We start from the raw sequence: 15,998 nt of genomic DNA, 5'->3' as shown, positions 1-15,998 counted from the left end.
CAGGCAATCTGTCTGCTCTTGATCTCTCCATTCATTAATCTGCTGATGATTCCTGGCCTATTGGATACAAGCCTCTCAAACTCAGTGTTCACCAGACAAGGAAACCCCTCCTTCCTCATGGTTTTCCTGTCATTAACTGTTGCAGAGAAGGGCCCCATCACCCACCCAGGGATCATTCCAGACACATCTGCTGGACTTGCTGGTATTTTTGGTCACCATCTGTTAGCACTCAATATGCTGGAAGTGTGCTGTGTAACAGACACCCCCAAAATCGCAACGGCTTCAAGTTTTTTCCTCGCTTGTGCTTTGTGTCTGATGCCAGTCAGCGGGAAGGCGCTATCATCAGCTCCTGCAGACAGGGTGGGGAACTTCCTGTAAACATTCATTTTAGTTTATCACTACAGAAGGAAGGAACCATCAGGAATTGTGCACTGGCTCTCAAAACCCCTGTCTGGATATGGAGCCAGCAGCTCTGCTCACATTTCATCGACCAAAGTGACTTAGTTGACCGTGGCTCACCTCAGAAGGGAGTCCTACCTGTCACCCAAAGGAGAAGTGGAACCTCTATGAACATCTTCCTCTGTGTTGACATTACCATCAAAAAATGGGGGCAGATTCCCCTTGTCTTGTTCAGTCAGTCGTGTCTGACTTTGTGGCCCCACGGACTGCAGCATGCCAGGCTCCCCTGTCCTTCACTATCTTCCAGAGTTTATTCAAACTCATCTCCATTGAGTTGATGATGCCATCCAACCATCTCGTCTAATGAGTTGTGTCCCCTACACGATAATTCTACATTTGCATCACGAATGAAATGTTTTTTAAAGTATAGTAGTTTTTTCATTGGTTTTGAACGAGGATTAATTATTTGCTTTAAAATTGACCAGACTGCTTAGCTCATTTAAAAAATTAGCAAACTTCCAACTGAGCTGCTTTTCATAGTAGCAGAAAATTCAACCTGTAAAACTAGAATTTACTAAATAAACCAAATAAAATTATTTCGAAATATTTTTTCCCCTCATCCTTTAAATAGCTAAGTTCATTTAGAAATCTACTTGACTCTGTACTGCCACACGGACAATCCCATTGGCAGAAGTCCCTGCCTCTGGGCAACACTGTGGACTCCCAACCGCAGGAAGGACTTCTCTTCAGCCATTGCCTCTTGTCTGCAGCTCTTCCTTTCTGTGTCATTCACCTCTCTGGATTCATTCACCTCCTACTGGATCACGCCATCACTTAATAGTGATCCCCGCATCCCTGCCTCCAGTCAACAAATGCTTATCTATAGCTCTTCACAGCAAAATTCCTTCCTATGTCTTCCGGTATTCACCATCACACGTCCTCTTTTTCTTCAATCCACACCACTGAGACATCTGTAACCAAGGTCATCGTCTTGGTGAAGGCCAACAGGAAATTCTCTGCCTTTGTCTCACTCTGCTTGTCACCAGCATTTGATACAGTTGCCAGCTGTCTCCTTGAAATGCTTCATTATGGAGCTTCCAGGACCCCACACTCCTGGCTTTCTTTCAACCTTATCTATGGCTCCTTATTTTTTGCTTGACCTTATCTCCCTATACCCTGACGCTTGGTCTTTGGCCTTTCTCTGTCTGCACTCTGTCATTGACACCGTTTCACCCACCACTGTGAACGCCATAGAGACTCTGATGACTCCCTTAAATGTAAGCCGTATCTCCACCCCTGGTTTCTCCCCTAAGCTCCCAGCTGGCAAATCCAATTGCCTACCTGACCACTCTGCTTGGATGTATGACGCACATCTCAAACGTAATGTGTAGAAAACAACTCTCTGTTCTTCATCAAAACCTGCAATCCCCAGACTTGCATTCGGTAAATATTTGCTGAATAAATGCAGTTTAACAAAACAAGGCTTCAGAGGAGAGTGAATATCATTTGAAAAAATAAGGTGGTTTATCTAATACCCAGGTTTCCCAGGTGGTGCTAATGATAAAGAATCTGCCTGCCCATGTAGAAGCCACAGGAGACGGTGGGTCATCCCTGGGTGGGGAAGATACCCTGGAAAAGTGGCAACCCACTCCAGTATTATTGCCGGGATAATCCCAAGGACAGAGAAGCCTGGAGGGCTACAGCCCGTGGGGTCACAGAGTCGGATTCGGACACGACTGAGTCACTGTACATGCTCACATGCATTCAATACCTAATATGACCTGCCACATTCCGTTTTACCCTCCTCTTTTATGCACAATTGCTTCAATTCATCCAACCAATACTGAAGGTTTCTGTACCAGGCACTGGAGACGCACAGAATATCTGCACAGCATCCCACACTTCAGCTAAGTCGAGACACAATTAAAAAGAGCCCTCTGTGTTTTTTAAAGGGCTTCTCTACACTTTCCCTTCCAAAATAGTGTCTTTTACAAACACTTGTCTTTCTCCAGTTGCTAAATGAAATCTTTAGGAAGACGAGGGAAATGTTTCAAGTTGTGAGAATTCCACTTCTGAAAACCAGATTTGATCTTCCCAGTCGGCTACACGGCCTGGGTCCTCCCAGCCGCTCAGTGTCGGCAGGAGTGAGAGAAAGAAGGTCGTTAACAAAGATGGAAACGACGGGAACTCGAGAAGACATAAGGAAAGCGCTGCGCTAGGACGTCCAGGGGCCTCCTCTGGATGCCCAACCCGCCGGCTCCACTCTCCCGGACACCTCCTGGCGCTTCCTGGTTGCTACTGCTGCTGCAGCTAAGGTGCGACCCCATAGACGGCAGCCCACCAGGCTCCGCCGTCCCTGGGATTCTCCAGGCAAGAACACTGGAGTGGGTTGCCATTTCCTTCTCCAATGCAGGAAAGTGAAAAGGGAATGTGAAGTCGCTCAGTCGTGTCCGACTTTTAGCGACCCCATGGACTGCAGCCTACCAGGCTCCTTCGTCCACTGGATTTTCCAGGCAAGAGTACTGGAGCGGGGTGCAGCTGCCAATCACGTGGAGGCTGGGCCGATCCCGCCCACCCTGCCGCTCGGGGCCCGCCCCCTCGTGATTGGTGGCTCCGGCGTCCTATCACTGCCACGCTCGCTCCGGCGGCCCCCGTGGCCCATCCCCCGACGCCGTAAGGGGGCGGGGACTAGGGCCTCCTCAGGTTCCTTCCGCCCCCTGCCTACGCGCCGACCACTAGGATTAGTCATGGGCGGTCCTCAGGCCGAATCCCCGGCGTTACGTAACGGCCTCTGAAGCCTTTGCCCTCGCTCCCTCGCCTCCCCATATGTAACCCGGGCTCCCCGGCGCGGACCCCGCCCCTGGGCCAATGGGGACCCGTAGAGCTGGCGGCGGCGGCCAATCGCGCTCCGCGGGGGCGGAACCGTGTCACGTGGCGCGAGGGGGGCGTGGTGCTGGCGGTCGCCTGGCACGCGGCGGGCCTCAAGACCGCGCGCGGTCGGGTCCGCTGGGCTGAGCATCGCCGGCGGCGGCGGGTGAGTGCTAGGCTGGGGCCGGGTGGGCTCGGAGCCCGCCGGCCGCGGTCGCCTCAAGCGTGTCCTGCGCTGTGGGAATTTTATGCTTCAAGTGGCTCCTTGCTCGGTCCTGTTCCTGGGTGCGCGGCGATTATTGAGGCTGTCGGGGCCGGGGTCTCCCCCAGGGCTGCCCACCCTAGGAGCTACAGCCGAGCTTCCGGAATCGAATTGTGTTTCTCTTGACACTTGTCACTTTTATTTCCACCCTCCCCCTCCAGGGTGGATTTCCGGTGAGCGGAGACATCCAAAATTGCAGGGAAATACTGGGGAGAAAAGTGCCCCCGGAGGAGCAGGGTCCGTAATTGCCCGCTAATGATGACTGACATTTCTAAGGCGATGGCATGGACCACAATGAGAAATACGGTTCGGTCGCCGATTGCTAAGTAGCAAAGAGCAGGCGACTGACTGAGGGCTGCTGGGCGAAAGATGGATCCCTGTGAAGATGTAGAAAGGTCCAGTGGTAAATCTGAGAACCCCAGGGGGAATCAGCGTCATGAACTTGAAGGACCACAGGCCAGTGGTCCTGAGGCCCCCGGGAATGATGCTGCTGAGCTATGGAGCCAGAAATGCGAGCTGCGGAGCAAATTGGTGCAGACCAGCAACAGGTGAAATGATCTGATGAGTTTGTTGTTATTTGCTGGGGCAGTAGAAGGGAAAGACGGGCTTCCATCTTTTTGCATTTTGTTTGTAAGCCTAGGAAAAAGTTTACCGGGAGTCTCCAGCAGCTTGGAATGAAATACCCTGGAGACACTAAAGGAAATTAACTATATTAAGTAGATAAAAAGTGCTTAGGGAATTGCTGACTCTAGGCTGAAGTGGGAATCAAACAGTAGAAAAGATTTGATGTTTACCAATTTCTTGACCTGTGATTCCCCACATGTAAAAAGGGGATAATAAATCTGTGAACTGAATGAGCTGATTCATGTTAAGTGCTCAGAAAGCAGGCATGGCCCGAAATACGCTGTTCAATGAAAACTGACCTATTGTAATCCAAAATGTGAATTTAGAATTTTTTTTTTTTTTGATCTTACAGTGAACAGCAAGATTGAAAGAGTTTCTGAAGAACTTCGAACGGTTGTCCAAGAAATGAAAAAATACTTCCCATCGGAAAGACATAGTAAACCAAGCACACTGGATGCCCTTAACTATGCCCTTCTCTGTGTACACAGGGTACAAGGTAAACGGGCTGCCCAGAAAATACAGTCTTGCACAAACATCACTGCTCATAGATGGCACCCAGGCCAGAAGCCTTGTCTGCTTGGTTTTAGGCACAGAAATGTTTTGAGTGTTTTATGCTGTTCTATGTGAGATGAGTAAATCTACACTGAGGCCATTGGCATCTTAGTTTTTCAGATTAGCACTGTGTGCATGCACTTCAGTCGTGTCTGACTCTTTGCAACCCCTACTGCCTCTGCCAGGCGCCTCTGTCCATGGGATTCTCCAGGCAAGAATACTGGATTGGGTTGCCATGCCCATCTCCAGGGGATCTTCCCAACCCAGGCATCGAATCTGCATCTCCTGCTTGGCAGGTGGATTCTTTACCACAGAGCCATTCAGGAAGCCCTATTTGTGTAATAGTTTAGTATTTTTGTTGCAGTATTTTGCAGCTTTATTTTGGGAGAGTAAGAGTTTGGCATAACCACATTTTGGAGATTGACTTTTTAAAGGAATATTGTCTTCTATGATTATTGGGGGGAAAATAGTTGGACTTTTAAAATGCAGTCATGTCATGTCAGGAATTTACCAAATTAAAATGGAATGGTTATAAACACTTTTCTTTTGACAACTTTCTTCCCAAGAGATTTTAAAAATGCACATTCTGTAGCACAAACCTCTGTGGCTTCATGCTGCTGCTGCTGCTGCTGCTAAGTCACTTCAGTCGTGTCCGACTCTGTGCGACCCCATAGATGGCAGCCCACCAGGCTCCCCCGTCGGTGGGATTCTCCAGGCAAGAACACTGAAGTGGGTTGCCATTTCCTTCTCCAGTGCATGAAAGTGAAAAGGGAAAGTGAAGTCGCTCAGTCATGTCCGACTCTTGGCGACCCCACGGACTGCAGCCCACCAGGCTCCTCCGTCCATGGGATTTTCCAGGCAAGAGTCCTGGAGTGGGGTGCCATCGCCTTCTCCGTGTGGCTTCATAGATGATATATAATTCCTGAACACTGAAGTGATGTTTCTACCATACAAATCCCCTCTGTGTATATTGAGAATTTTTGGTTTCGGTACCTTGTTTTGGTACTTTAAATTTATCTCGTTCCCTATGAACCAGAACATGCCAAATTCATAAATTCAAAATCTTAAGTTTATACGGCTGTCAGTGTTTTACGTGAAAGAAAAAACTGATCTTTCAAGGAAAATATTCCGAGGTGCCCTTATCCTAAAAAAATTAGCCAACTGTAATCGTGATGAAAATGACTTCCTAAAGATATTGTTGTGAAACAGACTACCTATTTTCCTGTGTTTCTTAGCAAACAGTGAGTCTTTCCAGATTCTCAGACAGAACAGAGCACCTCAAGCTGATGTGACCTTGTGCAGTCTGGAGGAGCTGACCACTATTGCTTCAGAGCACACTTGGAAAAACACAGTAAGAATTCACAAATTTTGCCATATTAGCCGGGGTGGTTTTTCCTAGGGACCTTATCTTGATGTAGATTCTTAAAAGTGACAACTGAACATTTCAGTAACCACAGTTTGAGGTAAACAACTGGAGAAAACTGCTAATGAGGCATCTTGAGTTTCTCCTGCCCTTGACAAAGAAAACATCTGAAAACAGGAAGCAGCACATGAGTGTTAGTCGGCTTTGCTTCGGTTCTGGGGTGCCTCTCTCTCCTAGCATCCCTGAGTCCTCCCAAATTAAGAAAAAGAAAAAAGCAACACTACATAGTAATTTCCTGCATCATATTCTAACCTCCAAATGTTGATTTCTATTTATATCATTCTTAGTTCCAGTACCTACTACCCAGGTTGTAACAACTGGATTTTATAGAGCAGGTGAGTTGAGATGATGTCATCTTTTGTAAAATTTTGAAAGTTATTTAGTATTTATCTTTTCTTCATGTGGACAGAATAATTGAGGTTCATGTTTTGCTGACATGATGGAGATTACTTAATTTATGTATAGTGCATGCATGCTAAGTCACTTCAGTCATGTCCAACTCTTTGTGACCCCGTGGACTGTAGCCCACCAGGCTCCTCTATCCATGGGGATCTCTAGTCAAGAATACTGGAGTGGATTGCCATGCCTTCCTCCAGGGAATCTTCCTGATGCAGGTCCTGAACCTGCATCTCTTATGCCTCCTGCATTGGCCGTCAGGTTCTTTACCACTGGCACCATCTGGGAAGCCCAATTTTTATGTAGACCTCAACATAATCAGTCCTGAATATTCACTGGAAGGACCGATGCTAAAGCTCCAATACTTTGGCCACCTGATGTGAAGAACCAACTCATTGGAAAAGACCCTGATTCTGAGAAGGATTGAGGGCAGGAGGAAAAGGGGACAACAGAGGATGAGATGGTTGGATGGCATCACCGAGTAGATGGAACAAGAGTTTGAACAAGCTCCAGGAGTTGGTGATGGACAGGGAGGCCTGGCCTGCTGCAGTCCATGGGGTTACAAAGAGTCGGACACGACTGAGCGACTGAACTGAACAGCATAATTGTAACTTGAAGATTTTATAATATTGGAGCACGAGATATCCCTGATGTTACGTGCTTGTTTTACTATTGAAAGGTTGTTGTTGAATCACGCAAATACATCGGGATTCTTGGCCCCCGGAGGAGAAGAATTCAATCCGGGGCCAGAGACGAGACTTGATCGCTCAGAGCTTTTGTGTAATAAAGTTTTATTAAAGTATAAAGGAGATAGAGAAAGCTTCTGACATAGGCATCAGAAGGGGGTAGAAAGAGTACCCGCTTGCTAGTGTTGACAATGAAGTTATATACTCTCTAATGAATCCAAAGAATGTCTGGAGGTTGTAAAGACCTCATCAGACCTACTCCCATAATTTACATTTTAAGATAACAGAATTAGCCAGAAGGTTTAATCCAAAGACTGTCCTTAATCCAGAGACTGTCCTCAGGCAGGATACATTATTGTTATATAATCCTAAGGAATGTGGAGAAAGAAAAAAAGTTTGTCGTTTCTTCCTCCTTGAGAATTCCAGACCCCTCTCTCCTTGGGGACCCCTAGATTTCCTATCAACCTGCCTAGGAAATGACTCTCTCACTATTAATAACTAGTGTGTTTATAGTATTGTAGTAAGTGCTATGGAGATTTAAAAAAAAAAGAGCTTTAGAAAAACGTTTTCCTTTTAAGATCTTCAGATTAACACTAGAGAGGAAAACATATGCCAGTGCTAGGCAATACAAACCATGGCTGATTATAAGTAGATTATGTTTATGTCTAATGAAACGAATTAGAGGAACGATTGTTATGAGGTATGTGAAAGACAGCATCTTGGAGCAAGAAAATCTAGAGCTTGATCTTGAAGCCTAGATATGCACAGGCGAAGGGAAGACCGTCCTGTTAGGGATACAGCACAGTTTTCGAAGAGGAAGGAATCGAGTGAACACAGAATATAGTGTGAAAGTGAAACTGTTAGTCACTCTCAGTCGTGTCCAGCTCTTTCTGACCCCATGGGCTGTAGCCCGCCAGGAATTCTCCATGAAATTCTCCAAGCAAGAATACTGGAGTGGGTTTCCACTCCCTTTTCCAAGGGATCTTCCTGACCCAAGGATTGAACCCAGGTCTCCTGCATTGCAAGCAGACTCTTTACTGTCTGAGCCACCAGGGATTCACTGTTTAATAGGTATAGAATGAGCTGGTGTATCATTTGGCAGAACTTACTTCAGAAGGAAAAATGCAGGTTTTACGGTGATAACTAAGAAGTATGTTGGAGAGTTTTGTTACCTTTGCCAGATGTATGTGTGTGTACATTTCAAGTTATTGATCATAGTAGATATCTAGATGAAATTTATTCAGGAAATGTTGCTAGTCATATCTCAACACCATGCATTTATTTTGAATGTTTTTCATAGGATACCTTTGTGGCAGTGTTTTCATTTCTCTCTGGAAGGTTAGTGCATGTTTCTGAACAGGCTCCTTCGATCCTGAATTGTAAGAAAGAGTTCTTGGAGTCTTGTCATTTTGTTGAACTGCTTGCCCCCCAAGACATGAGGGTGTTCTACACGCACACTGCCCATGCTCAGCTTCCATTCTGGAACAACTGGACACAAAGAGGTAATGGGACCAATATTCAGATGTTTATCTCATCTGGTTAAGCTCAGTTTCATTCTACCAGAAATAGTACACAAGTGAATGCATTATTCAGCAATGCAAATTATATGGTTTTTCTTATTTATTTTTAAAAGCCAAAGTGTGATGAAAATCACATTTTAAATGCTTCTAATGACATAAAGGTCCAATAAATTTGCTTTCATTTAGTCAACTTAATTTCACAGATTATATGCTATAAATACGGTTTGATTACAGCATGCTATATAGCAGGTTAATTGCTACAAAGGCTCTGTTTCCTTCACGTGAATACAATTCAATGTTTTTCCTCTTACACTGACTTCATTCTCTCTCTCTAGAGATAAGCGTCTCAAAGTTAGATCCCTTTCCAGTTTTTCTTCTCCTTAAAAGTTTTGTTTTCCTTTGGAAATGCTGCTTTGCCTGAACTGGGGGATGGGGGGTGGATTCCTACTCGAAATTTTCTTTGCCATCTTCTATCTCATGTCATCTTCCGTGCATTTGTTGATCCTTTCTCAGTTAGTTCAATCACTCAGTCATGTCTGATTCTCTATGACCCCATGGACTGCAGCACGCCAGACTTCCCTGTCCTTCACTGTCTCCCAAAGCTTGCTCACTTATGTTCATCAAGTCGGTGATGCCATCCAACCATCTCATCCTCTGTCGTCCCCTTCTCCTCCTGCCTTCAGTCTTTCCCAGTATCAGGGTCTTTTCCAGTGAGTCAGTTCTTCACATCAGGTGCCCAAAGTATTAGGGCTTTAGCTTCACATTAGTTTTCGAATGTTGAGTTTTAAGCCAACTTTTTCACTGTCCTCTTTCACTTTCATCAAGAGGCTCTTCAGTTCCTCTTCGCTTTCTGCCATACGGTGGTGTCATCTGCATATCTGAGATTATAGACACTTCTCCTGGCAGTCTTGATTCCAGCTTGTGCTTCATCCAGCCCAGCACTTTGCATGATGTATTCTGCATATAACTTAAATAAACAGGGTGACAATATACATCCGGTTCTAACTGTTGCTTCTTGATCTGCATACAGATTTCTCAGGAGGGAGGTAAGTTCAGTTCAGTCGCTCTCTGTGACCCCATGGACTGCAGCACACCAGGCTTCCCTGTCCATCACCAATTCCCAGAGCTTGTTCCAGCTTATGTCCATCAAGTCGGTGATGCTATCCAACCGTCTCATCCTGTGTTCTCTCCTTCTCCTCCTGCCCTCAGTCTTTCCCAGCATCAGGGTCTTTTCCAATGAGTCAGTTCTTTGCATTAGGTTGTCAAAGTATTGGAGTTTCAGCTTCAGCGTCAGTCCTTCCAAAGAATATTCAGGACTGATTTCCTTTAGAATTGACTGGTTTGATCTCCTTGCAGTGCAAGGGACTCTCAAGAGGCAGGTAAGGTGGTCTGGAATTTCCATCTCTTAAAGAATTTTCCACAGTTTTTTGTGATCCACACAGTCAAAGGTTTTGGCATAGTCAATAAAGCAGAAGTAGATGTTTTTTCTGGAACTGACAAAAATCCTTTCTCAAGTTACCCTTTATATCTTATTTCATACTTTTCATGAGACATCTTTTAAAGATTTTAGTATAGACCAACTTTCTTTTTGATCCCAAACCCTTTTCTCTCATTTTGATTATTTTATTATGGTAAAAAAAACACATTCACAAAATTTACCATTGTAAGAGCTGACTCATTAGGAAAGACCCTGATGCTGGGAAAGATTGAAGTCAGGAGGAGAAGTGGGTGGCAGAGGATAAGATGGTTGGATGGCATCACTGACTTTATGGACATGAGTTTGAACAAACTCCAGGAGATGGTAAAGGACAGGGAAGCCTGGCATGCTGCAGTCCATGGAATTGCAGAGTCAGACATGACTAAACAACTGAACAACAGCTGTTTTTGAGTGTATGGTTCAGCAACATGAAGTCCATTCACACTGTTGTGAAGTGGATCCCCAGAACTTCATCCTGCAGATCCAGATTTCTGTACTTTTTTCTGGTTTTCAGTCCACTGCCCAGCCCAGTGAAGATCAGTTTTACAAGCTTTTTTTTTTTTTAACCACAGACCCTCTCTGTCCTCTGTACACGTTTTGTAGAAGCTTTGGAAAAGACACCTGTCACCCCTGCTTTTCTTCCAGCCCTTCTCTCCTGTTTTGTTGTTGTTCAGTCGCTCAGTCATGTCCTACTCTTTGTTACTACACGGACTGCAGCATGCCAGGCTTCCCTGTCCTTCACCATCTCCCGGAGTTTGCTCAAACTAATGTCCATTGAGTTGGTGATGCCATCCAACCATGTCATCCTCTGTAGTCCCCTTCTCCTCCTGCCTTCAATCTTTTCCAGCATCAGGATCTTTTCCAATGAGTCAGCTCTTCACATCAGGTGCCCAAAGTATTGGAGCTTCAGCATCAGTCCTTCCAGTGACTGTTCAGGGTTGATTTCCTTTAGGATTGACTGGTTTGATCTCCTTGCAGTCTAAGGGGGTTTGATCTCCTTGCAGTCTAAGGGACTCTTAAGAGTCTTCTCCAGCACCACAATTCAAACTCATCAGTTCTTTAGCACTCAGCTTCTTTATGGTCCAACTGTCACATCCATACATGACTACTGGAAAAACCATAGCTTTGAATATATAGACAGTTTGTGGGCAAAGTAATGCCTCTGCTTTTTAATATGCTCTCTGGATTTGTCATAGCTTTCCTTCTTTCCTATTCCCATCATTCAGAAACACTGATTTCATTTTTCTTCCTCTTTCCTAAATATGTGTTATCAAACTTTAGCTGCCATATTTGTTTTTCTGCTTTTGTTTGTCATGTATTCATCCCGGGGACATTTATGCAGCTGTCTTTGTGGGCTGAGAGCTGTTCTAGGTGCTGAGGTACAACTGTGAGCAGAACCCACACGTGGGACTGTTCACCAGCTCTTTTCTCATTTACCTTTCAGTATCGCCCTACTGTCTCTGTCTGATTTTTTCACCTTCTTATCTTTGCTAATTATTTAATATTTTCCCTACTTGTGAAAACATACTAGTCTCTGAAATTGTTGTCTTTCAGACCCTAAACATTAACTTGCTCCATAAAGATGGTGTCCATCTCGTTCACTCCTGACACTGTGCTTTTGCCTTAGGAACCCCAAGGATCCAGACTCTCCCTAAGAGCCATTTTTTAGCCCCCACACTGCTCCTGGCTTATGCACGTGTTACCTCCTTCTGTCCCTTCCTTTGAATTCAGAGAACATTAAGAGGACATAGGAAGCTGTATAAACTCAGTGGTTGTCAGGTCTGGCCCAGTGTTAGAGCACGTTTCCACTTAGGTTTGTCATACAGACCTCTGAGAAGGAGCTGACCACTCTTTCTTTAGAATACAGCTTCAGCAACAAGAACTTGCACACTCTCGCCCAGGTGTGGAAGTGACTGTGGGCACCTGTCTACTGTTTGAGATCCCATAGGCTGACGTTCTGTGTTTGAGGACTCCTGGGGAAAGCAGCTGAATTCACATGCCTGATGCATAAATAGTGCAGGTGAGTTTACCTTACAGTAGAGTTGCAGTATTTTTTATGTGCAAGGAATTTTAACCTTGGAATCTGAAGGTCTGAGTTTCAAATTGAATTACGTCCGTTCATGAACCTTGGACTCTTTGAAAGTTCTCTGGGCTACAAGGAAATCAAACCAGTCAACCCTATAGGAAATCAGTCCTGAATATTCACTGGAAGGACTGATGCTGAAGCTGAAGCTCCAATACTTTGGCCACCTGATGTGAAGAGCCGACTCATTGGAAAAGACCCTGATCTTGGGAAAGATTGAAGGCAGAAGGAGAAGGGGGTGACAGAGGATGAGATGGTTGGATGGCATCACCGACTCAATGGACATGAATTTGAGCAGGCTCTGGGAGATGGTGAAGGACAGGGAAGCCTGGCATGCTGCAGTTCATGGGGTCGCAAAGAGACATGACCTAGCGACCGAACACGTGAACCTTGGAGGCCACCTGGCTTCTCATCGTAAAATGAGAATCTTAGTTTCTGACGTGCTTGTTAATGCAGGGTTGCCGAGAGGACCTAGCAGTCAGTGGATAAGTGAAGCCCTGGGGATGTTTGGAGCATCCACAGCGTAAAGGCTTATCTTTACTGCTGTCATCTGTTGAGTGGTTACTGGTTGTCAGGATCCCTTCTTGATGCTTTAGTGGAGTAACCCAGTTAACCTTCACAAAGACTTCTCCAGTGGACCGAGACAGTAACTGTGTTGATTTGTGTCTGCTTAGAAGCAGGGCAGTTATGGTTATGGAACAGGGGTTGAGAGGAGCCCTCAACCTGCATCACGGGCCTGGCCGGAAGGAGCAAGGCCAAAGGAGGGCTGGGGACAGGAGCTTGGGCTGCAGTGCAGCTTAGAGAGCAGCTGGGCCAGGCACCTAAAGGGGGTCCAAGCTCCACAGGCTAGAGGATCCTGGCATCTGGATGGAGTAGTCCTATCTCAGAGCCCCTCAGTGCATGGCCTGGGAATTTGGGTGGCAATCAGGTCCCCCACAGTCAAGAGCTGAGCCATTTCTGAGCTGCCACAGTCACAGAGGTGCCAGTGTCACACTGCCTGTCAGTATGGAGCTGGCCTTCACCTTGGCAACGTGAATCCAGAGCCCCTTTGACAACTTGGCCGCTGGGACTGCACCTTAAAGCGGGAAACCTCGCCCCAGACAAAGCTAAGCACTTGAAAGTGGCCCCACGGCATGGCTCCCATCTGACCCTGGCTACCCCAATCTGATCTGAAAGTCAGATCAGGAAACTAAGGATGTTTTTGAAACATCCTTCTCTTGCCTTAATTCCTCCATGATTTATTTGAGCCTTGAGTGAAACAGTTTTTATGTTGAGACAACAGGACATCTTAGAGAAATGAATTTCTTTACCTTATTTTTTCACTTCTTTTTCTCACTGTGCTCAGTTGTGTCCGACTCTGCGACTCTTTTAACTGTTGCCTGCCAGGTTCCTCTGTTATGGAATTCTCCAGGCAGGAATACTGGAGTGGGTAGCCATTCCCTTTTCCAGGGGATCTTCCCAACCCAGGGATCAAATCCGCGTCTTTTGTGTCTCCTGCATCACAGGCAGATTCTTTACCTCTGAGCCATCTGGGCAGCTCACTTTGTCAAGTTCTTTCATTTATTTCTCATGGATATTCTGTAAGAACTTCTGGTTTCAGGATTCTGGGACTGCAGCTCTTACAGTTTCAGGAATTATGGTAGTTTGGTCATCAGTCCATTTACTTTTAAACTGGAGGTTTTTAAAAAGTCATAAACACTTTTCTTGATTATTCAGAAGTCCAGTTTCTGACTCTTGCTAATTATCCTTCCCTCAGGGATATAAACGCCTGGACTATATTTGGTATTTTGGGTCTTTAGAATTCTCATTGTAAATTCTCCTTCAGTGTATTTTAAAAAAATATTTCCTTGGTTTCTATAACTGAGGACTGTTCACTCCAGTGAACAAACGTTCAAGATATATAATTAGGGAGACTCACCAGACAAAAGTAATCAGCAATACCTGAGAATAGACTCAGTTTCCTACTGTGTCCTAAGGTGGGCAAATTTAAAAGTTTCTGAATTACCCCCTTATAAATCAGTAAAACAAATGCAAAAGTTTGTAAAACTGAAGCAGAACCTTTGGCATGAGAGTTGTGAGGGGAAAAATTTATTTCTGTCTTTCCATTGTGCTGGGTCCTCATTGTGGCTTGAAGGCTCTCTGGTCCAGAGCACAGGCTCTAGAGCAGTGAATCTATTTGCAGTGAATGGAATCTTATTTCCCTGACCAGGGATCAAACCCAACTCCCCTGCATTGGAAGCCAGATTCTCAACCCCTGGATCACCAGGGAAATCCCAAGAAAATGTTATTAATGACACTGAATTGGTACCACTTTCTGGAACTTAGTTTGCCAACATATTATGAGAGTCATGAAATGATCATATCACTTAGGTACACAGCTCTGGGAAATTTATCCAAGGAAAGAAAACACAATGAAAAAAATGTATTATATATCCTACACCCAAAAGCTCTATGTAGTCTAAATTCCAAGTTTTTGAGACATGTCCAAACTATTACCAGGGTGTGGAATATCACCAGCAAAATACTTGTGTCACAGGATGACTATGTTGGCGTTTAAAGCAGTGAGTGCAGGCAGGTGTAGAAACACAGACAGAACTGCAGGAGATGACAGGGAAAGGCCATCATCAGTGGCTCTCAGGGCCTCTCCTGAGGGCTGCTGATCAGCAGGAAAGCCCTGGGTAAATCCTGGATGGGATGAGATCTTGGTAAAGGGGAGAGGAGTCCTATCTTAAGAGTAGCTCTGTCTCTTAAAAGAGTGTCCTGTTTGGTTAGTGATGGTTTGAGGGGAGCCACCCAGGGCAGGACACTGACGGGTGTCTTTGTTTCTAGTGGCCTCACAGTATGAATTGGCACTGGTGAAGTCCTTCTTCTGCAGGATAGGGTGAGTATGGGGGCTCCCTGAGGCCAGGAGCAGTTGGTTAGGCTCTGATTATATTTTAATTTTTTTCTTGATGTATGGCTTATCCCTGGGTTGGGAAGATCCCCTGGAGTAGGAAATGGCAACCCACTCCAGTATCCTTGCCTGGAGAATCTCATGGACAGGGGAGCCTGGTGGGCTACATACAATCCATGGCGTCACAAAGACATGCGCACGCACATGAAAAAACAGTAGCTGATTTAGTGTTTCAGGTGTGCAGCAAAGTGATTCAGTTATATATGCGCATACTAAGTCACCTCAGTTGTGTCAGACTCTTTGCAGCCCTGTGGACTGTAGCCCTTCAGGCTCCTCCATCCATGGGATTCTCCAGGCAAGGATAACGGAGTGGGTTGCCATGCCCTCCTCTAGGGGATCTTCCTGACCCAGGGACCAAACCCAAGTCTCTTAGATCTGCCTTGGCAGGTGAGTTCTTTACCACTAGTGCCATCGTTCACGTGTGCATGCTAGTGCTAAGTTGCTCCAGTCGTGCTTGGCTTTCTGCGACCCTAACTGTAGCCCGCCAGGCTCCTCTGTCAGTGGGGTTCTCCAGGCAAGAATACTGGAGTGGGTTGCCATGCCTTCCTCCCGGGATCTTCCCCACCCAAGGATCCAACCCCCATCTCCTGTGTCTCCTGCCTTAGCAGGCGGTTTCTTTACCACTAGCACCACTATTCACATATATATTCTTTTCCAGATTCTTTTTCATTACTGGTTATTATGTGATAATTGAATATAGTTCCTTGTGCTGTGTAGGAGGTCTTTGTTATTTTATCTGTTTTATATTTAGTCGT

General features: G+C 45.6%; 1 protein-coding gene across 1 annotated transcript in view; it reads left to right on the top strand.

Moving 5' to 3' along the window:
- The first annotated feature begins 3,898 nt into the window (after positions 1 to 3,898).
- Positions 3,899 to 15,998, top strand: part of PER3 (period circadian regulator 3) — a 63,560-nt gene continuing 51,460 nt past the window's right edge. The window contains 6 exon segments of the mRNA XM_070767676.1: positions 3,899 to 4,077; positions 4,506 to 4,517; positions 4,519 to 4,649; positions 5,941 to 6,056; positions 8,511 to 8,712; positions 15,120 to 15,171. Coding sequence (XP_070623777.1) covers positions 3,899 to 4,077; positions 4,506 to 4,517; positions 4,519 to 4,649; positions 5,941 to 6,056; positions 8,511 to 8,712; positions 15,120 to 15,171 — 692 coding nt within the window.

Source organism: Bos indicus, chromosome 16, assembly GCF_029378745.1.
Source record: "Bos indicus isolate NIAB-ARS_2022 breed Sahiwal x Tharparkar chromosome 16, NIAB-ARS_B.indTharparkar_mat_pri_1.0, whole genome shotgun sequence".
In the NCBI taxonomy this organism is placed as follows: Eukaryota; Metazoa; Chordata; class Mammalia; order Artiodactyla; family Bovidae; genus Bos; species Bos indicus.
This window is presented reverse-complemented; position numbering and strand designations above follow the sequence as displayed.